We start from the raw sequence: 22,728 nt of genomic DNA, 5'->3' as shown, positions 1-22,728 counted from the left end.
CCCACCTCGGAGTCCTATTTGGGAAGAGCCTGGGGGGAAACCCATTCGCCCAGCCTCTACAGGGATACAATGATGATATAACCGACTTTGGTGGTATCATAATGATTATCTGTTCTCTCTTGATATTGCTATGGGATCTGTAGCAATCCTGAGGGGTTTACAGCCTCGTCATCGATATTCACACCTAATCGATTGACCCTCAGCCACCGCTTTCCATCATATATTAGGGAGTAGGGTTATTTGTGGGAGAGGGGGGATGTGTTGTATTAGTAGTGGGTTTTTGGAATGGGCAATATATGGTGGGGCTTGGCGTGACTGGCCGATTGGTCGGATCGGGCCTCTCCGACCGCCCGTCTAATCGAAGTAAGGGCCAAAGTAATGTGTTGCGGTGCCTAAACTTCTATGTATCCTGGTTTAGGTTCGCTCAATCACCAGGATCACGTCCTAAGACTTTACGGGTAGCAACCCACGGCTAACTGGTTGCCCCATTGAGGGATTTTTACCCTCTGCAGGGGGACAGTTGGTTTGTTCTCATGCCCTACCGACAGGGTAAAAAAATAAATAAATAAATAGATAATTTAATAGAATATATTTGTTTTCTTTTTCTTTTCTTTTTTTTGTTTCTTTTCCTTTTTAAAATCTGTTTCTATTTAACCCATAGTTGGGACCCTAACAGGTACTACCACTCCGGGTCAGGGTGGACCTGGGAGCAATGGTAATTAAGAGGTGGCTCCACACTCCCCAAGCCCGTAAGCTGGACCTCACCATCGGATGTAGTTTAAGGTCATATCCAGGACCGGGAGTAAGGAAAAAATAAAATAAAAAGGGGGGGGGATAGGCTGTTGTTTTTGTTTTTGGTTTTGCAGAACATAATTAAGTTTTACAAAAAAGATCAGAAAACAAAAAAACGTCAATGTAGGTGCATTTCGTCGGTAAATTTGAGAAAAAGAATTATTTATTGCCTTTCTCTGGCAGGTGTTGTATATTGGTATATACAAGAACCATTTGGTTGAATTATGTTTGTATAGAGATATAAAAATAAAGAGAATACATCATGCAGTTACCCTTTTTGGGGGAAGGGGGAATCAGACAAATTTGGGAACTAAGACTTATTGAAAATGACATTAGATGAGGGATTTGAAACCACAAGATTCTTCAGTCAACATTGAAAATTCATAGCAAGGCATCATAAAATCAGTTTTTAATAAAGGAATATGCTTGTACCTGAGCCGCCCCCATTTAGTTTCATTGTTGCTTTACAGCCCAAGGATGAACTCTGTTAAATATACTTTCTTTTTCCATAAAGAATATGGTAATTGATTGACACATTTATGGCTTTTTTTTTTTTTTTTTTTTTTTTTACACGGTGGTTACCACTTATCAAGGCCCCGAAGCCACTCAGGGATAAGGGTTATTGCAAGTACAGTACGTTAGTGTGGAGATTTAATGAGGTGTTTACTTAAGAGGGCGGTTCATTAGGAATTTGTTAACGTTGGACTTAAAGACATCCAGGTTGTAGTCAGGTGGGAAGCAGGCACACGGAACAGAGTTCCACAGGTGTGCAGTTCTAAGAAAGAAGCTTTGTTCATGGAATCTACGTTTTGATTTAGGCACAGAAAGAGTGGGGGAAATTTTTGACAGTGGATTCAGCTAGACGTGTCTTTCGTGAAGGATTGGCAAGGGGGGACCAGAGATTGGAGTTCAGACGAGCACCTGCCATGGAAATAACGATAAAACAAGGATAGGCTCGCAACGTCTCTTCTGTGGGAGAGAGGTTGCAGGGTCTGTAAACCCAAATTTTCATTGCAGTTACAAGATTGTCCACCAGAAGATGACAATGAGATGCTGATTGAGAAAGTTAGGTATGTCTTAATTTCAAGATAAATTGGATTATGGATGGCTAACAACAGAAATATTAGAGTCCCCTGGGTTCATTGCTTATATAACATTTGCAGCCTCTGGAGTCTGAGCAAATTTATTGATTTAGGTATATAAGTCTGACTAGCCAACTCTGACTAAAAAAAAAAAAAACCTGCCTAAGTCTTTAAGATCAAAATGCTTTAGATAATAATAAAATACTAGCAGAACCTGTGTCCTGACATTGCCCAGGAAAATTATAGAAAGCACCATCACTACAAAACTCTTCACTGAAAATACTAAAAATTTATCTACAATATAATCTGCTAAGAGAACTATGTTTTTTTTTTATATGAATACAATCATCAAATAAGAAAGCATGGTTCCCTGCCTAGAATTCCTATAAAAAAATTAAAAAAAAAAAAAAACTATGTAGCCGTGACAAAATGATGACATATTCCAAAACTCATGTAAATTAGTCAGGTAGTTTTATTTTAAACAAGAAAATCAAGTTTTACGAGTATTCAAGAAGTTACTGTCTTGACTGCAATTTGGAAAACATCTTGAGAAGCAATGGAAGATAACTCACCAATAATTCATATTTACTAGGTTTATGTTACAATACCCATAAATTTTCACTTATTGTTTAAAAATGATTTTCTTTATAAAAATAAAACTACTTGATCAATTTACATGACTTTTGGAATATATTTTTTGATTTTGTCATAGGTATGTACATCATACAAGATTTTTCTTTATCTTTGTTATTTTTTTTTTAATATTAGGGGTATTCTGAACAAGAACCGAAAACATAGTTAATTAGTGAGGTGTACTTTTGCAACGAAATATGCAAATTAGTTAACTTTCGGACATTGATCATAGATGCATGCTCAACATTAGAAAGTCCTAACTGTGAATATGACGTTTGTGTCTTAATATCACTGTCAGAGTGACTTCAGGCTCAACTTTATCAAAGTAGATATATATCTATATATTACTACTACGACAGTATTGATACAACACTCTTTAGATAATGAAACTACTCACTATGCAATTTATTCTTGCTTATTGTAATACAGAGATCATCATATTCAACCTATTACGTTGTTCATAAATATAACAATATTGAATGATATCTGTATGAATTGGAGCTGTAGTACGTGATCGATTCATTAATTTATCGTAACATACTTTGATAAATTGAGAAACAACTATGATAAGCAAACCTGGGTATGAAAAATTGTCAATCACTCCGACCCCCTCCTCTCTTGACACTGCCTGGATTTTGGTTCTGATGAACTACTTCCGCTCAGGAATAGTTAGGAAATTGTTTTCATACACATTGTCTTTGAGAAGTTTACAAATAGAAAATTGAGGAGGGCGGGGTAAAGATTCTGTGAGTGTGAAGCGCATTCAGGATAACACTTCAGACTAATTAGACAATCACCAAAGTGTCACTGTCTATCATTGATCAGAGATAAAACAAAGCCTGTTGGATAATTATAATTTAAACTTGGTGTGCAAGTCAGATATAAACTTTATTAGTACCAAATATGGTTAGATTGGCATTTTTGGAGGCCAACTCTCTAATATATCTCCACTTATACATAAAAGGCATGTTGTCTAGGAAGTTGTCAGCTTATTCCTATGAACTCCAAAACAGCTGGGCTGACTTTTTTTTTTTTTTTTAATTTTTTGTGTGTTTTCAGACACACAAAAAATTAAAAAAAGATAGGTTTTGTATCAAAATGCCTCTGATAAGTATCAAAAATATTTGATTAAAGAAGGAACAATCTGATTTTACACATGTATACAGATTAACCTCACAAGCGTATTTGAGAAGTTTTATCATCACACAAGCAGAAGGGCCCGGTGTATAAAAATCAACAGTAGGTTTTTTTTGATAAGATAATGGCACATTCAAAATAAATTCTGTTTAGAGCATAATTGAACCATGAAAGTTGATTTTTGCATTTTAAACTTCAACTCAAGTTAATATTATAAAATCAATGGTAGCTTCTCTACAGTGTAATGTAGACTACAATGTATTGTAAACTAAATCACTGCAGGGAGGCATGTGAAGCTTCCTCCCAGTGCACCATGATGGGTCCTCGACAAGAGGATGCAATCAATCGATTTGGTTGAAAAATGGGTGATTTCATCGATTTCAAAAAAAAAAAAAACCAAAACATTTTTTGATTCTCCTTCAATCGTGGTAACGTCGAATGTTCCTGTTAGTATAATTATATTTTCTGTTTTAGGAATAATTCATTTTTAAATAAAAGCAAGTTTAAAAACATTACCTCATAAAAATTATGCTGGCTAAAACATAAGAATAAGCGAAGTAAATATTTTTAAATATTAAATAAAAATTAATATTATATAAAGAAAAAACTCGAAAAAACAAAAAAAAAACTAATGTAAGGCAAATGATCGATGTTAAATGTAAAAATCTGAAAAACAAAAAAGAAAACAGAAAAACGAACGTTAAAACTTCTTTAAAAAATCTGAAAAATAAAAACCCCAAACACGAGACAAATGGCTGAAATAAATCTCCAGGTGTTTTTGGGTGTGTGTGGTTGGTCGGGGATGGGGGATGTTAATGAAAACCTAAGAATAAGCGAAGTAAAAAAAACAAAAAACAAAAAACTAACGTTACGTGAAAAATGGCTTAAATAACCCTGCTTCAATATTAAAATGTAAAAAAAATCGTTAAAAAGAAAAAAATCTCACACCACGATTCGAACCCAAAACGTTTAGATAATGACCCAATGCTCTAACCAACTGAGCTAACACGACGTACATGAAATTGTGTCAGTTCTTTAAATATTTAAACTAAATCAGGTTATGACGTCGTCTGACGCATGCGTAGAACCGATCTCATCATGAGAGGACGGTTTTTCAATTGTGCTTGAAACAGAAACATTCATTTCGAACACGCTCCGATCATATCAAAGAAACTACTGTTGATTTTATATGCTTGTGTGGTGATAACGACTTGAATTCAAGTTTCAAATGAAAAACTATAGTATCAAAGTTCAATTGTGCATTAAACAAACATTCATTCCGAACGCACATCTATCATATCAAAGAACCTACTGTTGATTTGATGTGTTGAGCCTTTCAGCTTGTTTGGTAATAAAACTCCTCAAATGCACTTAGGCTGTGTAAGATATTAACTTTGGTCAAAATCGCCTGTTCCTTTTTTCATCAGATTATTTCGATTATCGATATTTATCAGAGACATTGCAATACAAAACCTATCTAAGAACACTGCTAGGCACATAAAGTATCTTTGTGTGAAAAATTTGTCCAACCATTTGAGTCCATAGGGAACGAACTCACACAAAGTTCCTTTCATATAAAAGATAAATAGATCATAAATAAAAAAAATAAAATAAAAAAAAAAAAGACTTCTACCAAAACGTCCATGGAAGATGAATGTGAATGAAGTAGAAATCCACCTTTATTGGATAAAAAATAAAATGGAATTCTGTTAAAAACTTGGATTCTTAAGATTTATGTTGTGAATGAGATATTCTCATTAATTTGCTAATGAGAAATATTGATATGCATACATTTTTAAATAATCAAAACATGAAATGAATATTCTTGTAAAAAAACAAACTTTGAAACTAATTAAATTTTTTTTTTAAAACGTTACCTTTGAATTTGGAATCCTCACATCGCACCATCTCCCATCAATCATGTGTCGGAGATTTAGACATTTTTGTTGCGAGTCATATTCTTGGAATCTCACAAATCCAAATCCTTTCGATTGGCCAGATTTGAGATCTTTCTTAACCTAAAAACAATAAAATAGTTTAAAAATATTTTCAACTATTAAAAATTCTCAATTATTGTGTAAATTTTATAAATAAAAAATAACCAAGTTTGTGATAATTAAAAAAATTGTATAACTTCAAATGTTAAAAAAAATGTAAACAACAAGAACCGAAAGAATTTAAACGTCCAATATTGCTTCAAAATCAAAGAAATCAGATGCCGATGAAAGCACAAAACATAATCCGATGCTAAATTATTAAACCTGACTCCATAGATCAGTTTTTATCGAATGAAACGCTGATGGACATTGAATAAGAATTGAACCTGGACCTCTGTGATCAGAACATTCCCTCACTTATCACTTTCAGTTAGAAATGAATATTTTTAAACCATTTTATTTCTTAAAGAATGGAGATAATTCATTTAATATTTATATTAATTAAATTATAAGACAACTCATAATCACAAGAAACACACTCTGAAGGAACAGTAACTTTTGTCATCAGCGTTGTCCAGGAGCAACATAATTGTCAGTATTAACTTAAGTTTCCTTTTATTTTAACAGTATGTTTAGCAGTTCCGTGGAAACTTCCTTACCAACATTATTATATTTGGTAGTAAGGGGACGTAACAAAATCATCTGTTCTAGTCTGTGTTGTTTGCAAGCAATAAAATTCTTATTATCAACATCATTTATCTTAATCTGTTGATTTCATTTATACTTTTGGTAATGTTATGAAGGTCTCATGACTAATACTACATAGTTAAAAGTAATATAAATGAATAAATTACTTTGTGACTATTCAAAATTTTAAAGGATTTAAACAGCCGAATAGAATGTTATTTAAATTGGGTTTTAAATTTTAGTGATTGTCCAGAATTCCCCCTGTATTAAAAAAACAAAAATACAGAAAAATCTTTATAATTGAACAAAAAAAATCAGGTAAATTGATCAAGTAATTTTTTTTAAAGAAAATCATTTTTAAGTGATTTTAAGCGATAAATGTGAAATTGTAAGCATTACAATGCTGATCACACATTTTAAGTATTGTGGCGTAATCTCCCCTTGTTTTTACAAGATGGTGTTACAAGATTTTTTTTTTTGCCTACTCATTAAAGTCAATTTCTTAGTTAATTATTTGATTCTACTAAGGATTTAATAATTAAACGATGTTGCAATAGTTAAATCCTATTAAAATTTTTTTTTAAGAATCCTGGGCAATGTTGGTTCAGTATAGCTAGTTATGAATAAAATGAAAGTTAACGGGACAAACTATGATGATAACAAATAAAAACTATTCCATTTTAATAAATCGTCTCTTAAGATCTTTCACTTAAACATTTTTGAGACTTCTCCAATGGTTTGGTCACACTCTGTGCCTGCAAACCAGATTACTTCATCCATCAACCCTACCCCAATCCAGAATTGAAAGAAATTATGCGGTGGTCAGCAAGATGCCGCTCTGATCCTGTGTTCTTGCCTCTATGGAGTGCACCACTGAAACCACGAATGGCTGGACCTGATATCAACCACAACTTCAAACCGACGTGCCTGGGCGGCATCTATATGAGATGCAGAGAATTCAATTTAAAGAGCGGGTTCAACCAAACCACGATGAACGCGGACACAACAACATTACTTCTCTGTCAAATATTAGTTGAATGAACTTAGGATAAGGGCTTTATATTGCGAGTGAAACAGTCGCATTTGCGAGTGATTTTTCAAAGTGGCGACTAGAAATAATGAAATGCTAATCTTTTGGCGATTGTATTTCTTTAACTAACAATCTTCCAAAGCTTGTTTCAACTTTGTTTTGTTTTTAATAAGACGAACAAAGTAAAATTATTTAAACAATAAAAGTTTAATAGAACAATATACTATTTTTTTTTAACGAAGACTGTTTAAAAAACACCTGAAGAATTTAGAATGTTTATACCTTCAAGTATCAGCATAAAATTTGTTGTATATCTAGAATTACACTTATTAAAAAAAAAAAAAAAATTACAGAATAATCTTTATGATGTACATACTCATCATGAAACGAAGATGTCATATTCCAAAAATCATGAGAGTTTCGCTAGTAAACAAAAATATTCAGTTGTCAACGGTCAATTAAAGATAAATTTGTCCATAGAGCCCTGGGATAGAATTTACTAAAAAAATTAAATGTATATTATTATTATTATTAGATAATATTACTAAACAATACAGAAGATAATATGCGTACACATGTGTGCACAAATAATTAAACAATTATAATTACACCTAAGTGACATGCATAATAATAATAATAAAATTATTATTGATAAATGTAATAATATTTTACAATTATAAACACAAATGCCGACCCACATTTCAGAAATAATTTAACTACCATGCAACCCTGTCTGACTGCTAAGCTATTATTTCTAGCTTCCGGCATAAAGACACCTCCATCGAGTGATTGCACTTTTTTTTCTTTTTTCTCTTTCTGAAGATGAAGTATACCTTGAAAACGTGAGAACTTAATACCACGATACAATCCTGGTTTGACACATCATGTTGGTAAATAAATATTTTATAATTGAAAATTAATGAGATCTTTTGAATATTGTCATATTTATTCTTTTCACTGTCTCGTACTTGACAGTGCTTTTCTGCAAGACTGCATTGTAATTGCCTCGAACAACTCTTTTCACAAAAATGAAAGATTTTTTTCCTTCTATATAACTAGAACATCCGTCTCAGTGAACAGGTATGCATCACTTTTATGTCCCGTTACAAAGAATAAAACCAAGAATTTTTTTATTTTTAATTCTTTCATCCCAAACAAGGCATATTGCCACATGGAACATAAGGGGTTACAATTTGGGATTGTCTCTAACAGGGAACTGTAGGGAGTTGAGCAGCAAGAGGTCTATTCATATTATATTGGATGTAAGGGGCTATTATTTGGGATCATGCTTAGGAAAGATTAACAAAATGTTGGTTTACGTTACATTTAAACTTTTATATATCAGTACAGTCAGAGAAACAGCAAACAGTAAGGGAATTCTGAAGTCTAGCAGTTCAAAAAAAAAAAAAAAAGGGACTATTAGAGTAGAAAGCTTTTTGGCATCTGGGCAGCTCATCAGTGAATAGAGTGGAATTTTGCTGCTTGTCTGGTTAGTCAAGAGTATGTACGTCAAGGGAGCACAAGTTCTAGGAGCTCATCAAAGCATATTCCATGAAAGTACTTGTAAAACAGGCACAAGGATGCAACACTGCAGTGATTGGGACTGATAAAAAAACATATCTAGAATTCTTATTACATGATCTTGGTTCTAGAAAATTTAAGAATTTATGGTTTAAGCTTAAGGAGACTTAAAGCAAATGAAACTCAAGGAATCATGTTTAATTGGTGCCTAATGATTATGGATCAAATTCAAAGCAAATTTTAAATATTTGAATTTTCAAATAAGAAATTGTGCATATATTATGCCTCTACTTCAAAAAAACCTTTTAAAATATCCCAAAGAGCTGAAACTTTGGAAATATGTATCAATGTCTAATACCTATTGATACAATGCCACAAAAATCAGGTTTTTAATTTTCTTAAAGGGCTTCCACCTCTTTTTACACCTTGGTTAGAAAACCAAATATAACCCACCGTATTCAAAAATTCATAAGTATCAATTAATTAGTTTAGTAGTAAATTCTGTACATACAAACATATAAAACATACCTAACTTTATATAAATGGTGATAGCTGCACCTACCCAGCGTTGCACAGGATGCAGTGAAGGCATTTTATTTTTTGTTTCCACGTTGTTAAACTTATACAGAAAACAAAAAAAGTTTAGCCAAGGAGACAGCTCTTTTTATAACCCCCAAATAAAAAAAATGAGTTATTCCCCCTTGCTGATCTACATTTTTCAATCATACATGAAAAGTGATTTCATATTACCAGTTGCCAAGTGGGTCTACATAATTTTTAAAAAATTTTTTAAATAAACTATAATGAAGTACATTATAATTCCAATAACATGGTACACAAATAACAAATGAAAATCGGCAAGTCAGAATCAAAATTTGATATATCAGCTTATATGCTATTCAGATCCAACTTTTTAAATCTCATAAGATAATTTTATGTTAGAAGTTGAGCAAAATTTCTCAAATCTTTTTAAAATACTAAACTTAAATATGTCTAATCATAAGGCAAATATTAGTTCCTGTTTGAGAAAAAAATTGTATCTAAATTTTTATATTTCATCATTTTATATTTGATTAGTCATGAATAAAGGGAGGAGGAGGAGGAGGAGTCAATCCTCTCACAAAGTCTTCTTCTCACTCACTACTTATGAAAATCAGGGAGAAATTTAATGAGAAACATTTTCTAAACATACCGATTAAGAATAAACAAATGCTTATGACATTAATAATACAAAAGTCGATCTTTGATCACTTGATGTCAGTTTTCAGATAAACAATTACATTCGTTTGAAAGAAACACTAAATCATTTAATTACTAGAAAGTCGCCCGGCATCGCTCGATCGTAAAATACACATAAATATCATATTTTGATTAATACAGATTTCTTATTTATTATAAACAGAAATATCAAAGGTATTAGACATAACATTAAATTTCTTAAAAAAAAAATAAATAAATAAAAAATAAAAAACCCAAAGAAACTAAGACATGTGCATGCGAGTATTATGTTTTTTCTAAACAGTTCAGTTCTTGTAAGTAAAAAAAAAAAAAAAATACTCGAACCGAGATCAAAACCTATAGTCAAGTACAATAATAATTAGACCAGCTTGCCACAGTCTTTAAAAAGTGTTTTCAAACCTACTTATTAACATAAGGAAGCTGTCATGTTTCACAACTGCACATGAAACAGTTGACAAACAGATAAAAATCCGATGACCACCCCCTCTTCCCCAAGTACTAATTTTCAATTATGACCACTTAGTCTTTTTTCTGGATGAAAACCAATTAAAAAGTTTCCATATGTCTGAATACCCTATATACCAAATTTCAAGTCTATAGATTAAAAATTTGTTGAGTAATATAGGTTGAAGAGTGTTCTCACATATTCTCATTTTTATAAATATATAGATTAGCTACATTTATATTCAAGTCATTTAAACTTATCAGTTTTTTTTTTTTATCCTCATCATTTTCCTCCCATGTTTTCCATGGTTTTGTCCTGCAAACTGATCCTGCTACTTCAACTGTCCCATGTCTATATGTCTACTAACCCAATAACTTATCCATTCTTTCAATGTGACCATACCAACAAAATATTGTGTTCTGCACACATCTTCCTATACTGTCGAAATTTTTTCTGAGATCTGTAAGGATTGCATTATATATCTAATTGGAAAAGTCTGACAATGACGATGACGATGCATGACGATGGAACACTGTTTTGCTGGCTTGCTTCTTGACTGACTACAATATCGTTGCCTTCAAGTCCAATGTAAACAAATTCGGAAAAGTCTGACGATGTCCACTCTACACAGATCTGAACGCTTCTGCCTTACTCCCCCTGCAACCTGCTTTTATGGTGCCCAGACGCACCTCAATCACATGTGAAATGTGATTTTTCGAGAACTGTGCAAGACCGTGGGCATTGAAAAACTGCGGTCGCAATCTTGGATCTTTTTGTTTTTTCTTCTTAGCCTGCAGAACAGACGACAGACAGACACAAGCACGTTTTTGTGGTAAGCCTTCTCTATTTTCCCCACAATATTATTTCTCTCCATGCAACACATGTCCTCAACACTCATTAGTCAGATTTCACTTACATCATCACACTGCACACACACACACATACCTGATAGACTTGTCTTAATCGCCAGTAGTAACGTTCTGCTAGTGAATAATGGCAGAATTTTCTGAACTTGATCACTCTCTCCACCCTGTGCTCCAATGGTTTCACCATGGTAACAAAGCTTCTCAACAAGCTCAATAGATTCACCATACAGATATATTTTCTCCGCATCTGATTTTTCATCCATCTCCATTTTCTTACACACAAACTGGTTATCGTCTCAATTTACCAGTACTTCCTCTGTGGATTGTAAAACAAACCCAATAAATGTTATCATAGGCAAGGTAAGTTATTGTTTTACTTAACTGGATAAGTGATTTGTGTTTTAACTCATTTAAACATGCTTTTACTCAAGTAAAAAAATGGTGTCGAGTTAAGTTGTTTGAATTAAAATTAAACAAAAATATTTTAACGAAAAAACAAAATTACAGCGCTATTTTTGTAATTTTATTTTGAAGTTATATTCAAGGTTTACAATATCCTTTTTTTATTACATCGTTAGGTGAAAGTACAGAATAGTTACCCTCCCCCTGTTAAGAATAGGTTTCTTAATGCGAGTACAATAAATTATAATTTTTTATTAAATTGTTAGGTGAAAGTACAGAATAGTTACAAGACACCTTATCCTGATGCTAAGAGTGGGTTTCTAAATAAAGCGTTTTAGAAGTTTGAGGAACTGTTTTAGAGTTGCAGACCTCTCACCCCCTTAAATATTTACTAAAATGCAGGAAATCAACCAATTTTCATGAAATTTTCAGTATTTATTAATCAACAGTAACAGAATATTAAAAATGTATAAAAATAACATTTTTGGATGTCTTATTTGTTGTATTGAATATTCCCTTTCGTTTAAACATGTTTTTCATTTAGTTTGATACATTAATTTTTCATACTTTTGCATTTGTTACTGTGCTGAAATAATGTTATTATTTAAAAACCCAGTCTTAAGATAGAAGGAGAAGGTGTTTTGTAATTATTCTGTATTTTCACTTAACAATTTAATAATAAAAAACATATTGTAAAACTTGATACCACTATTTTTTAAAAAATAATACGGTAACATAAGTGTATAAGCACCAAACTTTCTTCTATTCAATTTTTTGTTTGAATTGAATATTTTTTGCAAAAAAAGATTTTGACGCTAAAACAGAATATTAACAAAAATTCTTTTTCTTTTCATAATCAAAAACTGATGTCTTCTAAATAATTAAAAATAAAAATATATACGTCATTTCTGTAAACAAAGGTTTTGTTATGAATTTACCTGACAGCATTGCACAGCACATAAAAACAATCAAATGTTGGCGCTCACTATCATTGCTATCAATGCGTATGTAAAAAGTTCTTAACCAATTCTTTTCAAATTTTATAACAAAAGAAATAAATATATTGGCTATTACATACCGTTTGAACAAAGTTTTTATCTTGATTTATTTTAATACTAGAAATTGACTCTTAACCCAACCCTTATTCCCAAGTGGTCCCTGAGCCTTGATAAGTGGTGATACCCATGTAAAAAACTTCAAGATGTTCTAACTTTTACGCATTTTGTTCAAATTCCATGATAAAGTGATTTCTTTTCTCTTATTGTTTTACAAATAGAAAACGTCATCGACTAGTAGAATTTCCATGTTGAGTATTCATATGAACATACGTAAAACGCGTGCGTCTAAAAAGTCATCTACCGCTTGCAGACACGTAATAGTGGCATATTTCGTTGTTAATAGGCGGAATTAAATTGCAATTTCTTGGAATATACAAATCACAATAAAAAAAAAAAAAATTAAAATACCATTTTAAAGAAAATTTTATTTTGAATCCAGTCAACCAAGTTTTATATTGATTGATATAGGAGAAACCTACTAAATACTGATTTTAAAAAATGACTTAGATTAAATAGCAACATGTACCTTGCCCGGCGCTAAACGGTATTACTGTTACAAGTACACCCAATGCTCACAAGTGCCACAAAAGTTTGAGTTGCATGCAACCCATTTTCCACAGATTGAACAGGGGAATTTTCCTTGTTTCGGGAACTTTCCAACATTAAAACCACTGATCATTATTTTGGTTTTGATAGATTTCACACCTTCATTTAGCATTAATTTTTAGCATTTACACATGTCTTTACCATTAATTTTTAGCATTTGTACATGTCTTTACCATTAATTTTTAGCATTTGTACATATCTTTACCATTAATTTTTAGCATTTGTACATATCTTTAACATTAATTTTTAGCATTTGTACATATCTTTACCATTAATTTTTAGCATTTGTACATATCTTTACCAATTAATTTTTAGCATTTGTACATGTCTTTACCATTAATTTTTAGCATTTGTACATGTCTTTACCATTAATTTTTAGCATTTGTACATATCTTTACCATTAATTTTTAGCATTTGTACATGTCTTTACCATTAATTTTTAGCATTTGTACATGTCTTTACCATTAATTTTTAGCATTTGTACATATCTTTACCATTAATTTTTAGCATTTGTACATATCTTTAACATTAATTTTTAGCATTTGTACATATCTTTACCATTAATTTTTAGCATTTGTACATGTCTTTACCATTAATTTTTAGCATTTGTACATGTCTTTACCATTAATTTTTAGCATTTGTACATATCTTTAACATTAATTTTTAGCATTTGTACATATCTTTAACATTAATTTTTAGCATTTGTACATGTCTTTACCATTAATTTTTAGCATTTGTACATGTCTTTAACATTAATTTTTAGCATTTGTACATGTCTTTAACATTAATTTTTAGTATTTGTACATGTCTTTACCATTAATTTTTAGCATTTGTACATGTCTTTACCATCAATTTGATTCATTTTTAGCATTTGTACATATCTTTACCATTAATTTTTAGCATTTGTACATGTCTTTACCATTAATTTTTAGCATTTGTACATGTCTTTAACATTAATTTTTAGCATTTGTACATGTCTTTACCATTAATTTTTAGCATTTGTACATGTCTTTACCATTAATTTTTAGCATTTGTACATGTCTTTACCATTAATTTTTAGCATTTGTACATGTCTTTACCATTAATTTTTAGTATTTGTACATGTCTTTAACATTAATTTTTAGCATTTGTACATGTCTTTACCATTAATTTTTAGCATTTGTACATGTCTTTACCATCAATTTGATTCATTTTTAGCATTTGTACATATTTTTACCATTAATTTTTTGTATTTGTACATGTCTTTACCATCAATTTTTAGTATTTGTACATGTCTTTACCATCAATTTTTAGTATTTGTACATGTCTTTACCATCAATTTGATTCATTTTTAGCATTTGTACATATCTTTACCAATTATTTTTAGTATTTGTACATGTCTTTACCATCAATTTTTAGTATTTGTACATGTCTTTACCATCAATTTTTAGTATTTGTACATGTCTTTACCATCAATTTGATTCATTTTTAGCATTTGTACATATCTTTACCAATTATTTTTAGTATTTGTACATGTCTTTACCATCAATTTTTAGTATTTGTACATGTCTTTACCATTATTTTAGTATTTGTACATGTCTTTACCATCAATTTTTAGCATTTGTACATGTCTTTACCATTAATTTTTAGTATTTGTACATGTCTTTACCATTAATTTTTAGTATTTGTACATGTCTTTACCATCAATTTTTAGTATTTGTACATGTCTTTACCATCAATTTTTAGTATTTGTACATGTCTTTACCATCAATTTTTAGTATTTGTACATGTCTTTACCATCAATTTTTAGTATTTGTACATGTCTTTACCATCAATTTGATTCATTTTTAGCATTTGTACATATCTTTACCAATTATTTTTAGTATTTGTACATGTCTTTACCATCAATTTTTAGTATTTGTACATGTCTTTACCATTAATTTTTAGTATTTGTACATGTCTTTACCATCAATTTGATTCATTTTTAGCATTTGTACATATCTTTACCAATTATTTTTAGTATTTGTACATGTCTTTACCATCAATTTTTAGTATTTGTACATGTCTTTACCATCAATTTTTAGTATTTGTACATGTCTTTACCATCAATTTGATTCATTTTTAGCATTTGTACATATCTTTACCAATTATTTTTAGTATTTGTACATGTCTTTACCATCAATTTTTAGTATTTGTACATGTCTTTACCATTAATTTTTAGTATTTGTACATGTCTTTACCATCAATTTTTAGTATTTGTACATGTCTTTACCATCAATTTTTAGTATTTGTACATGTCTTTACCATCAATTTTTAGTATTTGTACATGTCTTTACCATCAATTTTTAGTATTTGTACATGTCTTTAACATTAATTGTTAGTATTTGTACATGTCTTTACCATTAATTTTTAGTATTTGTACATGTCTTTACCATTAATTTTTAGTATTTGTACATGTCTTTACCATTAATTTTTAGTATTTGTACATGTCTTTACCATTAATTTTTAGTATTTGTACATGTCTTTACCATTAATTTTTAGTATTTGTACATGTCTTTACCATTAATTTTTAGTATTTGTACATGTCTTTACCATTAATTTTTAGTATTTGTACATGTCTTTACCATTAATTTTTAGTATTTGTACATGTCTTTACCATTAATTATTAGTATTTGTACATGTCTTTACCATTAATTTTTAGTATTTGTAAATGTCTTTACCATTAATTTTTAGCATTTGTACATATCTTTACCATTAATTTTTAGCATTTGTACATATCTTTATCATTAATTTATCCATTTTTAGCATTTGTACATATCTTTACCATTAATTTATCCAGTGTTCATCGACAAGTACTGAATAATCAGGATACGGCATTTCTTCTTTACAAACCACATTGCGGATTCCAACACTTTTTCTATAACTAAATGTTAGTCTATGATAGATTTGTCCAACAAACATGGATATCCAACAATTTCTCTATTAAAGCGAAACAACTGCTTATAATCATTAATCAATAATATGTACAGTAATTTTATGTTCGTACATTATCACTCTCCACCCCATTTTTAAAGATCTATTTTCTGTAGCTTTAACAGTCTTTAGCACAACAAATAAACCTTCCATTGTTTCACAGGCAAGCACTAAAGCATCAACACTAAAACAAAGCTCCACACAACTGAGTTGTATGTGCACGGTAAGATTTTTCATGGGAAAAATTAGAGTTCAGTGTGTTGTCAATTATAGATTTCTAAGGGTTAGGGGGTTAGCATCATACTTACATCAACCAATGTAGGCTGACAGCGATGTATGACAAAGATGGCTTGTGAGAAAGAAGCAGAGGAATCTGAGAAGAATTCTTAACCTGGTTAATTAAAAATTTGTTTTTGAAAAATAACATTTATCTATTAAGACAAACTGTTATAGGTTCGTTATGTGCAAGCAATCATTTTTCATAGTAAAAGGTAGAGGTTTCTTATAGAAATCGCTTCAGACAAGGCATGAAGCCACTTGATGTAAGGAGCTACAAATGAAAATTATTGTAAAGATTGGCCTTCATCTTAAGACCAAAACTATAGGTAGGAGGAAAACAGTCAACAGGAGGACAGTTCTTTAGAAAGGAGCTACTGGAATAGGAAACGGTATTAGAAGGTATCAAAACAGCAAACTGAAAAAGACCATCAAATCAACGAGTCAAATAAGCTGGAACAAAGGAAGCAAAGAATATATCAGACAATTCTGAAGAAAACATGCCATAATAGTATTTATAGAAAAAACTGAGACTAGCAACATCACATCTGTGAGAGAGAGGATGAAGACAAGAATGGTAGGGCTAATCAAATTACAGATACATTTCTGCACCTAATGGTTCAATTTTCAAGTTTCATGGACACAGAATGCAAACTTAGCATCAGGTTAAAGCCGTAGGAGTTGTAAACACGCACTGCACACCATGTTTTGCTAGTGCATACAAATGACAGACGTTGCAGTGATAGATGCATGATCAAAGGATAAGAGAAGGGCACACGGAACTGAAAGCATCTCTAAATGGAGTCTCATCACTCAGGAGATATTTCCTCATTGGATGAGAAAAGTTATGCTGGGATCGACCTACTTGGGAAAAGTAATTCTTCTAGATGGCCTCCAGATAAACCCCCGTTGAATAGAGACCATCTTGAGGTTATCTCCTGGTTAAATTCTGGCTGGTTGAATTGTGACCGCTAACAAAAGCCCCCGAATCAGTCAGAGGAGAAAAAATTCCAGAAAATGAGAAAGGGGAGGCAATCATAGGCACCAGAAAGGAGAGAAAGGGTGGAAGTTGGAGCTGAATGTTTTAGACAGTTGATTTTCCTAAAAGCTGCTGGGCAATTAGACCAGTGTGCTTCTCCGAGCAGGCGAGAGTTCTTGAGACTTTTTGCCTAAAAGACTGTGTCAATGGGACTTTTATGTGTCAGTCTGGTCAGGCTAAACTGTCATCTGAAAATAATAAACATTATGTTTATGAGCTTTTTTTTATTTTTTATTTTTTTTACATGATAGTCACCACTTATCAAGGCCCAGAAGCCACTCGGGGATAAGGGTTATTGCATGTACAGTAATCAATGGGATAATATCATAGTAATCATTAGTAATGGAGATTTGATAAAGTGTCTTACTTAAGGGAGCGGTTTATCAGAAATTTGTTTATGTTGGACTTGAAGACATCCAAGTTGTAGTCAGGTGGAAAACAGGCAAACAGAAGAGAGTTCCACAGGCATGCACTTCTAAGAAAGAAGCTTTGTTCATGGAATGAGCTAGACTTGTGATTTTGTGGGCGTGCCGATAAAATGAATTGTGCTTTGCTATCTTGTTTTTTTTTTTCTATTATTTACCAGTTGAACTTTACAAAATGTGGAGGCAAGAAATTTTTTGCACAATAACTTTGGACCAGCACAACAAATGGGGCAATTACAGTCAGTGCCAATAAATACATAGTGTTCAACTTCACATTGTCCATTTTAAGGAAACATTCAAAGATAACTTACCTGCACCATAATAAGTTCTCCAAACTGCGAGAAATATTGGCGGAGATCGTCTTCTGTACTTTTCCATGGTAAACCCAACACAATTAAGTCTGTGCATTTATTATCCATACGTTTGGTTTTACTGGCTGGATCATCTGGGTCGTCCTCACTTTTTCTCTTGTTATCTAAGGAAAGAGAAAAAAAACTTTTATTTTAAAATTACTATTGATTCTTTAATATGACTTCAGCTTTCGAATGACTGCAATGATAAAGGTTTGCTTGCTTTGTTTCATATTTATTAAAATAACAATAAATAAATCAAAAAGCCTACAATCAGGAATCAAAACAAGAAAAAGTGATTGGTTTCTACCAGTATTTTGTTTAATTTTCGATTTTTGAGTGATTATCGAGTCTCCTCAGATGACGTCTCATGTCACTCGTTTTGTTCTCATTCTAACTTAAGCACTTAATACTACTTGTGTTTCAAAATACAGTAAAATCCCAGGATACGGCATTAAACAAAATACAGTACAATATCTAATGCACATGTATATAATCAAACATTATAAATAACACTGTAAGGCGAGGCAAATACCATAACCAGGCGACGGAAAAACATTGTATACCACATCATTACCTTTAAAAAAAAAAAAAAAAGTATCGTAGGGCCACTGTATCCCGGGGTTCTACTGTAAGTTAAAACACAAAAAAAAAAAACTATCCCGGTCGATAGAAGAGTAACTTATCTTGCCTTTGGTAACATTTATTTGTTATTTGACCATTTTTTTTCCAGTTTGTTGGCTATACTACAAAATACTCAAAAATGTTGTAAGGTGGATGGATAAAACATGACAGGATTTAGTTATACTATCCAGTACAAAATGGAGCGCACACTCTACAACGTTCAGCTGTTTACACATCAGCATGGCACATGCATCCAGGGTTGCTGAAGAGATGTTGCAACAGCGTTCACCCAGGTTGGGTTGAGTAGAGTTCTTCCTTAACCTACACTACATTTTGATGCACGCAAGACAAGTATTTCATGTGCCTGGCTGATTATTTTATGACAGATCAACAATTTTGGGGTTATTTAATGCCAAATCAAATAATCTGGGGGGAAATTTTTTTTCTCCAAGTTCTTTATACAAGGGCCATTCCAAAAGTAATGCCTCCTACTGTTTTTATTCCACCTGAATGGATTGGAGTGTATTGCAAATTGCATCATGATAACTGAACTTATGCATTCATGACCTGAAAGTTTCATCTCTCTGTTGCAGATATTCATGGTGTGAGACTCCAAGAAAGCAACCTCCATTATGCCAAAAACTAGAGATGCGTCATTGAATTTCTGGTAGAAATCCACCGAGAATGATAGTAAAAAATAAGTTCTGGAACGGTTGCTCATTTTAATTGTACCACTCCAGTCTTCATAGTCCTTCAACTTTTTAAGTTTAAAACAAAAAAAAAAAGTATGCTTTACTAACCCTTGTATAGTCCAATATTTAGTCATGGTGTTTGGTTTGATTGTTTTGTAGAAAATTGTTTTCTTTTGATTTTGCAAAACATGATTGAGTTTGGCAAAGGGAAAGGAAAAAATAACAATGTTTGGTGTATTTTTGGTTAGGAAGCCAGTATCTTCAGACAACCTGATCTGGTTATACCATGACTCTTTGCATGGGGTTGCAGTCAGCAATTGTAGACCCCGCTGACATGGTCGCCTTAACAAGTACTGTCACTCTGGGTCCAAGTGGACTGAGAGCAATGGCAACCAAGTGGCAACTCCACATTCCCCACAGCTCCTAAATAAGGGACTCACCACTGGATGTCTTTTAAGGTTATACCTAGAACTACTCTGCTTGGATGGAGCTGGGTTCTTCCTTCATTTTGATGTATTCAAGCTAGATCTTTCAGTGTACCATGCTCTCAAGTACCTGGTATACCCGGACATGTTAGGAAGTTGATGAAAGTGGTTGGTATACTGTACATGGTTGAACCATTAGAGACCCTGAACATTCAGAGCAGCCATAATGTCAACAATTTCTGATGAAGCACAATTTAAACTATTTCAACTTTCACCACTTCTTTTTACACTTATTTTACTTGCATTCAGATTGCCATGAAAAGGAAAAGTGTGTGTGTGTGTGTGTGTGTGTGTGTGTGTGTGTGTGTGTGTGTGTGTGTGTGTTTGTATGCCTGCTAAAAACTTTCGACAGAGGTGTCGAATCCTGATGAGACCGGTATTGTTTTGAAGCTTGACGTCTCAGACAACAAATATAAAAAAATTGGCCAAAAACATTAATTCCTTCATCCTAAACTCGGCAGTTTTTTGCAGAGAGGGGTCAGTTTTTTGAGTCGCCATTTTTGCAAGTCATCGTATCGGTTGGATTGACTTCACTTAATTTCAACATTCCGAACTTCTGGTCGCGTCATGGAACATCGCTAAGATGTCAAGATTTTCTTCACTTTCTTTTCTGCCTTCACATCGCGGGTTCAGGCCTGCCTGCCTATAACCGCTTTTTAAAATTTTTTTTAACACCCTCTCCACCCTGGCTACTTACTGTTGTTTTGATTCCCTCCTCCCGCTACAACCATTTTTTTTTTTTAACACCTCTCTCCACATGAGCTGCCGACTGTTGTTTTGATCCCCTACTACCACTTTTTTTTTAAAAACTTTTAACACTTCTCTCCACCCGGGGTTCCTTACTACACCACCTACACACACTCGGGTACCCCCCCCCCTTTTAACCCCCCCTCTCTCTACCCGGTCTGCCTACTGTTGTTATGCCCCTCCCCCACTACTACCACTTTTTTAACACCTCTCTCCACTCGGACTTCTTACTGTTACCTCCACCTTACATCTTTCCACACCCGGGCAACGCCGGGTACTCCCACTAGTTTTATATAAAGAGAAATTCCATGGTAAAATAATTCTAAAATGACAGTGATACCCACCCCTCTTAATTTTTAATCTTATTTGTTTTAAAAAAAAAGGTGCATGAAGTGAATTTAGTGTCTTGATGCAGATCATGGCATCAGAACTCAGAAATAGTTAATAACATTTTTTTTGTTTTGTTATAAAGCAATCTAACTGTGCATTTCTCCTTTTTACTGGAGAAGCAAACTTTAAGGAAAGATACTCCATGCCACAATTGTCTATATACCCAATCATTGAACGGCAAAGCATTTTATGATAGTTAATGTGGGACAAAATAATAAGGAGGAACTTGAGAGAAAGAGTGATAATCCATTTTTTAACTATCAATAACCTTATGTCCAGGTGGCAAGTCCTGCAAATTCTTGTTAACTGCTCTAAACGCTATGTGGTTCAAGATTAGCCCAGAGATGGTTTTATGTTAAATTTATATGCGAAACTAATTCCTCACTCTAAATTTTAAATATATCTCCCTCTCCTGTTAAATGTTTTCATGGTGTTCACATTTAACTGTCTAAAAAAGTAGAAGCTTATAGTTTTGTTTGAAAGTATTGCTTAAACCAATTTTACTATACAATTTAAATGATTGATATAGGAACCATTTTATTTATAAATTTGTGTCTATCATAAAAAGAAAATCTCAAAAACATGAACTAAGGGAGGTAATTGAGACTCCAAATCCGATTTCATAGGGGAGACAACTAAAAAGCAGCAAAACTGAAGCTAGTCTGTAGGACACTATTACAAATGTAGGCAAATTTAGACATATTTTATTGGTTTGAAAAATATAGGTTCATTTTAACCAATTGTCACAAAATTTTAATCATAGAATAGTATTATAATCTTCAAACGCCTGCAAATTTACATCTAGTTTCATCCCATAGAACCAAAGATATGAGCATTTCAATATTCAATTTGGCTACCGGTAGATATATATATCCATATATAGATATATCATCTTTTTTTTTGGTAATCTTATGAGTTCCAGATCTCGGTGACTGTTGATCAGAATTTAACAAATGAAGGCTTGTTGGAAAGCTAATAACCCGATTGTATAGTCGGCTATGTGACATCTGTCCTTAAGGTCGCACATTAAAGGGATCATGTATCACCCTCATTCAGAGCCTATTTTTAGCACTTTTTTATAGCCAAAAAATGTTTCAATCCTAGTCATTTGTTTTCCTAGTTTTGCAAATATCTGATATTTCCCCAAAACCTCTGGCCTTGATGGAGGGGAGACAAAAAAAAAAAACAAAAAAACTTGCTGCTATGATTTCGAATTATCTGAAATAACAGCAAGGAGAGAATTGATTCCAAATATTTCTCCTGTTATATCTCTTCTCTTTGGTTTTCATACATAAAGTAAATTTCACAGTGTA

General features: G+C 32.3%; 1 protein-coding gene across 1 annotated transcript in view; it reads right to left on the bottom strand.

Annotated features, from left to right (window-relative positions):
• The window catches only part of LOC145259719 (TAR DNA-binding protein 43-like), a 40,454-nt gene that overhangs the window by 11,744 nt on the left and 5,982 nt on the right, over window positions 1-22,728 (bottom strand). The window contains exons 2-3 of the mRNA XM_080117404.1: window positions 18,439-18,602; window positions 5,522-5,662 (exon numbers count right to left, since the gene is read on the bottom strand). Of these exons, the coding sequence (XP_079973530.1) occupies window positions 5,522-5,662; window positions 18,439-18,602 (305 nt within the window). The remainder of the gene's footprint in view (window positions 1-5,521; window positions 5,663-18,438; window positions 18,603-22,728) is intronic.

Source organism: Euprymna scolopes, chromosome 35 (assembly GCF_053919585.1).
Source record: "Euprymna scolopes isolate OS-2025 chromosome 35, ASM5391958v1, whole genome shotgun sequence".
NCBI classification, from domain to species: domain Eukaryota; kingdom Metazoa; phylum Mollusca; class Cephalopoda; order Sepiida; family Sepiolidae; genus Euprymna; species Euprymna scolopes.
This window is presented reverse-complemented; position numbering and strand designations above follow the sequence as displayed.